At 40.5% G+C, this 6,102-nt stretch overlaps 1 protein-coding gene across 1 annotated transcript; it reads left to right on the forward strand.

Annotated features, from left to right (window-relative positions):
* Window positions 1-620: 620 nt before the first annotated feature.
* EPCAM (epithelial cell adhesion molecule) lies at window positions 621-4,424 on the forward strand (the record flags this gene model as incomplete). The annotated part of the gene is made up of 7 exons (XM_009085020.1): window positions 621-861; window positions 1,146-1,211; window positions 2,404-2,467; window positions 2,851-2,952; window positions 3,117-3,311; window positions 3,702-3,743; window positions 4,383-4,424. Coding segments are annotated over 7 exons (752 nt in total), but the record flags the coding sequence as incomplete, so codon positions are not given.
* Between the last annotated feature and the right edge of the window lie 1,678 nt (window positions 4,425-6,102).

The raw sequence follows: 6,102 nt of genomic DNA on the forward strand, positions 1-6,102 counted from the left end.
CGTGAGCTGCGACACTCGTGAGTAAAAGGGCACGCGGGGCGGGACCGTGCCCGCCGAACGCCAGGCGATACGTGGAAATGGCCTTTGAGTTTCCAGAGAGTAATGGTAGCAAGGAAGGAAAGCTTCTTCCTGGTCTTTTAGGTCAACTGATGATGGAAGATAAGCGTTTAGGGCTCCTCCTACCCTGTGACTTCTGTGGAACTCCATCCCCTTGCACTGATGCAGCCCCTTCTCCCCCATAATATTCGCTCTCCAGTGACCAGGATTTCACGAAGATGAATATTTAGCACATATCCTTGCAAGCACATATCATTACTTTTCCTACAAATCTAGAAGAGAAACAGCCTTGTCGTTGGATCTTATTCTAGGTTTGAGCTTAGCTAAGCTTTAAATGAGTCTCTTAATGTAAGAAATGGAAGGTAGCTTTGGTATTTGGCTTGAGAGGCTGATATACCTTTGTTGTTATATTTGTTCATGAACCACCTACATGTTGGACGCCTGGTCTTCGGTGTAATGGCTTCAAATGTGGCTGCTACTGATGTAACCTTGTGTTTCTATGGACTAAGAGCTCTGTTTGGAACACGTGTGGTCTGATGATGTGACTTTCTGGTTATTTTTAGTGACTTCGAAATGCCTGTTGATGAAAGCTGAAGTGATGGGCACAAAATCAGGTCGTCGTGAGAAACCAAAAGATGCATTTGAAGATACCGACGGCCTTTATGATCCTGAGTGTGAAAACACTGGTGCTTTCAAGGCAAAGCAGTGCAATGGGACCACCTGTTGGTGTGTGAACACAGCTGGCGTTAGAAGAACTGACAAACATGATGCAGACTTGAAGTGCAATCAATTAGTCAGAACAATGTAAGTCTTTCAACAGGGTGTGCTGTGACATGAAAACATTCCTGTATGAGGCTCTGCCTTGTGTGAATGATGGTGCTGGGGATGACCGAGGGTGGAGCAATAAGCATTTGGTTACTGCTGGGATTTTTTTTCTTCAGATGCGAGGAGACATTGAAGGGGCTTGAAAGGCACTTTGCTTGTTTTGTCTTTATCTCACCGTTCTAGTTCTTATTCTGGGGGTAGTTGTTTGGGGGTTTTGTTTAGTATAAAAATATGCATGTGCTTTAAGAATAATTGTACTTCAGGTGGATCATCATTGAAATTAAACATGCTGAGAGAAATGCACCTCTGAATCCCGACTCTCTAAAGAAGTAAGTGATGACAGTAAGATGTCATGGCAATGTCTGCATGACCTACTAGATATCTAATGTATTGGTAAACAACTGTTTGACTAGAAATACACTTGTCTAACCTGTGAACTCATTTGTAAGACATCTTAGAAATGAGCTAGGCATTCTTCTTAGAATAGCTTTAATTTTTATTAGAAGCAAATGAACTGCTAGTGAGATTCACTTCCATTTAAAATCGATTGCTACTTTGTTTTTTTTTCTCAAGTCAACGTTCTAAGGGAAAGGGAAGGTAATAGGTGAAACTGCCCAGAAAGTAAACTGACAAAGATGTCAGAGGAACTACATAGAAACAGTAGGACAAAAGCTTAGCCCTTTTTTTTTTGCCCCTCCAAAACAAAATCCTACTTCCCTCTGTAAGAGTCATAGCAAGAAAAATGTGCTTGTAGCTATTAGATTCCCCCCCTTCCAGAACAAAAGCTGCTGCCCTCTAGCTCTTCTTCTGAACCCTCCAAACTGGTGAAACTCTTCTGTCTAGCACTGTAATGTAAGTGCTTATTTTTCAATATGTGCATCTTTACTGTTAGGAGTTAACTGAACTGTAGTGTAATTTAATAGAGAAAGTGTACTGGATTTGGTTGGGACAGAGTTAATATTCTTGATAGCAGTTCGTTTGGTGCTGTGTTTTAGACGGGTGACCAAACTAGTGTTGATAAGTCACCAGTGTTTTAGCTGTTGCTGAACAGTGCTTACATAAAGGCAAGGCCTTTTCTGACTCTCACTGTGCTGTCCCAGTGAGTAGGTTGGGGGTGGGCAAAAGGCTGGGAAGGGGACAGGGCTGACCTGAATTGACTGAAGAGATAACCTGTATTGTATAGTGTCATGCTCAGCAATAAATCTGGGCGAAAGTTTTACCCAGGTAGTCATTGCTCAGAGATTGGCTGGACATTGATCTGCTAGTGGTGTTTGTTTTTGCATCACTTGGGGTGCTTTATTCCCCCACCCAACCCTTTTACTTACCAGGCTGTCTTTATTTTGACCCATGAGAGTTTTTCCTTGTGTTTGCCCTTTTTTTGTGAGGGTTTAGCTGCCAGATGAGGCCCACACACCACAGAGAGACTGCAGGAAAAAACAGTTGCACTGGTCTTCCCTGCTTCTGAAAACATAGATGTAAAATAGTACTGTTTTAGCAGCAGTGGCTTTTCTAACCTTACAGGTTCTTCAAGGATATGATCACCAGTCGTTATTTGCTGGATGGACGCTATATAACTGATGTTGTGGTAAGAGGCACATAATTTTTAGTGAAGTATCAGAATTTTATTTTGTTATGAGTAAACATAACTAGTGCAGTAGAGCATGATTCTTGTTAGAAACTCTCAAAATGGTGACATTAATTGAGCAGTTAGCAAATAGCTGTATCTGAACTAAAATGCTGAGAAGCTATACTGCTTTCCTTAGTCTGTAGATGAACTCTAACTTTGCTGCACTCTAAAAAAAAAAAGTGGAATTTGAATCCTACTCTAAGCAGCTGGCTTGAGATCAAGTACCATAAACTTGATTCAGGATGTGAGTTCACAAGCTGAATCATAATATTTTGCTGTCTAATTGATGGCTGAGTTTAAACTATCTCCTTAATACCACACTATTTTTTTTTTTCTTTCAGTATGAGAAGCCTTTCATTACTATTGATTTGAAGCAAAATTCCTTAGACAAATCTGCTGGAGATGTGGACATAGCTGATGTGGCCTACTACTTGGAAAAAGATGTAAGTGTCCTACAGGCTAAGTCTGCCAAAGGCTGGATGTGTGCATTGCGCTGCATTTGGGAGTCTGGCTGCATACTGACTAAAGTAAGGTGAATTATTGCACTGCCTAGATGAATGCCTACTACAATGTGAGCTAGCAAGTCTCTCTGTCTATCTGTTTTTAGGTAAAAGGTGACTCCGTCTTCCTTAACAGCAGACTAAATGTCAGCATTGATAATGAAGCACTGAAGTTAGAGAAGACAGCGGTCTTCTACGTTGATGAAATAGCACCAGAGTTTTCCATGAAGTCTCTGACTCCTGGCGTTATTGCTGTCATTGTAGTAATAGTAATAGCAGTAGTTGCTGCAATTGTTGTGCTGGTAAGTTCTAACAAAGCTGCTAAGCAGAACTGGTAACAGTGCCATTTGGAAAGTAACAGTGTAGCAGGGTAACAGGACTCTGACAGAAAGTCTTCTGTAAATTGGCTTGCTTCTTCAGGCTTGGGGGGTGGGAAATTGGTGATGGACATACTGTCACTGTTTCATGTTACAACTGAGCGGTGTCACCTGGAGAAAACTGTATTGAGAACAATTCATGGAGGTGAAGAAAGTACCTCCTGGTTTAAAGTAGTTGAGTGACAGACAACCTCTTTTGTACCTCGCTTTGGATGGATGGAGAAGGGACAGCTTCAAGTTCTGTGCTTTAAAGTAAAAAACAGAAGAAGTACTTGTAAATCAAGATTAAAATAATTATGATGTCTTCTCTTACAGGTCCTCACAAGGAGGAGGAAAGGGAAGTACGTGAAAGCTGAGGTAATTAATTTCTCTCTGTGGTGTACCTGTGGGGAGGAGGATGACCAAAATCTAGAAACTCCTCTAAGTTTTTGATGTGGGTTAAAAGCTTACTTTGGGTGCTTCAGATGTGTTCTAGGAGACCAAAAACATTCAAATTGTGCAGCTAGTCTTAATCTCTGTAGTTCTGCAGTAGTTTCAAAGGCAACTGCTAATCTGCTATGTTTCCCAGGGCTAGGGGGTGGGGTGCCGTTCTGACCTCAAGTACTACTTTACATGTCTATAGCAAGGGGCTATACAATCCACAGGAAATAGTGATAGTCTGGACCTTTACTGAAGTATTTGCATGGAGCTTGCAGTTTCTGTTGTAGAGTTACTTTCCAATGGAATAGTAAATGGTGCTTCACACCAAGTGTGGAGCCTTTTGTAAAGTAATTCAAACAATGTTGTAGCCAAATAGTAACATCTGCATCCTGCACGCTCTAAATAGTGCTTTTAAAGAAGAAAAAAAAAAAAGCCGGTGGTTTGGGCTTACTTTGATTCTGTTAGTGTTGCATCATGCTAATGAAACTCTGGGCTGTTAAATTCCAATGACTTCTTGAGTCTTAAAGTTGAAAAGTAGCACAAATGTTGATTTCTTCTCTACCTCCTCCCCTCCAGGTAAAGGAAATGAATGAAATGCATAGAGGACTGAATGCTTAACTAAATGAACTGAAGACAAAGAAGATTCAAAGAAGAAGGCAACAAACATTGGAGGCTCGGATCTTAACTCTTAAAAGTTTCCGGATGAAAGGGAGGCAATTGTGCTCTCTTGATGATTGTTAGAATTTAACAGCCAAGACTGGTAACCATGCTCCTACTTCGACTATTTGTTGGGACTTAAATCTTAAATGCCCCATCTTACTCAAGTCAAACTTAACTATTGCTCCCTGATTTTATCTTTTTTGTGATGATGAAATGAGTTGACAACTGCTGTTACTAGGGTTTTGGAGCATACCTGCTTTTAAATGGTTATTTTACCCTTGTGGGAGTTTTGTTGAAAAATAATGATTTGTGTAGCCTTTGTCCTGTATAACTGAGCGTGATGTTTTTATGGCAGTATGTACATATTTGAAGTTGCTGTAACTTTTTTATGACTTGAATTAATAAAACTTTGAAACAGGCTTCTAATTCTTCCATGTTGAAATGATGATGATCTAAGTTATCATGCTTACAAATTTGTAGTTTAATGCTTCCTTAAAGCAAGCAACCTCAGCATAGGTGAAGATATTCTAGAACTCCAATTAGCAGTTTGTATTAGCCATCTAATATCTCAATGGCATGATTTTTTTTCTTAAAGCTGTGAAAAGCATGCAACAGGAGTGAAATGCTAAAATACGGATTGTTGTATAAAACCAAACATGCTGTGAATGTAGCAATTTCAGGAATGCATAGGCTGCTCTTTTAAATGCTACAAAAGTATTTTAAATAAAACAAACCTTTAATCTAGAACATCTCTGGTGTAGGGCTGGGGGGGATGGGTAGGCTTAGCATCCGCTAGTTGGTGCTGGGGAAGAACAATTTATACTATTACTGTGATTTGCTTAACTGTCCATTGCAAAGCTGTTGCATAGCTAGAAGCTGTTTCTGCTGTTATTGCTGTTTACTGTCATGGGGGCTGACCAAGCTTGCACAGGCTGTCTGCCTCCCAGAGCTTTGTACAAGAGAGCTGGTTTTGGCTGTTAGAAGCCTATGTCATGTATATTGGCTAGCAATCCATCCAGCATATCTGATTTATAAAGGAAATGCTGTAACTCCTGTTGCCAAAGAAATAATGAGATGCAAGATAAGGAACTGAATGACAAACCTTATTACTAATGTGTTTGTTTTTGTCCCCCTTCCCTCCCTGCCTACCCTCCCCCCCCAAAAAAAAAGCAACCAAGAAAACCACAAAAAATAAAACCAGGAAAAGTAGGATTAAAGTACTGAGAGGCTATTCTACGTACTGTTGATTAATTAAATGTGAAGCATAACCCATCGGAGAGCTTGTATGTGCCTGCTAGATACAACAGGGAAGTTGCTGATCTGTATTGAATGTACCTCCAATGTCATAGCTCACAGTATACCTTGTGCCTTTCAACAATGTAGTAACTTTCATGCGTGTGTTGCTGTGCTGGGTATTGTACATAAGTCCTGAAGTAGGGAATTTGTACCTGAGTGTTTTGCAGCCTTTTCAGGCACCATTGTCAGTGATAAGTTCTGTAGGGCAGGATCTCCCTCTGCTGATATTTGCCACTCCCTTTCTCCCCAGGTATGCAGGCGTTCTCCTGAGGTATGATGAATTTTGTACAATTCTGTAAGCTGTAAAACAAATAAAGCCTAGTTTTCAGTAACCTTGTCT

Source organism: Acanthisitta chloris, unplaced genomic scaffold, assembly GCF_000695815.1.
Source record: "Acanthisitta chloris isolate BGI_N310 unplaced genomic scaffold, ASM69581v1 scaffold31151, whole genome shotgun sequence".
NCBI lineage: Eukaryota > Metazoa > Chordata > Aves > Passeriformes > Acanthisittidae > Acanthisitta > Acanthisitta chloris.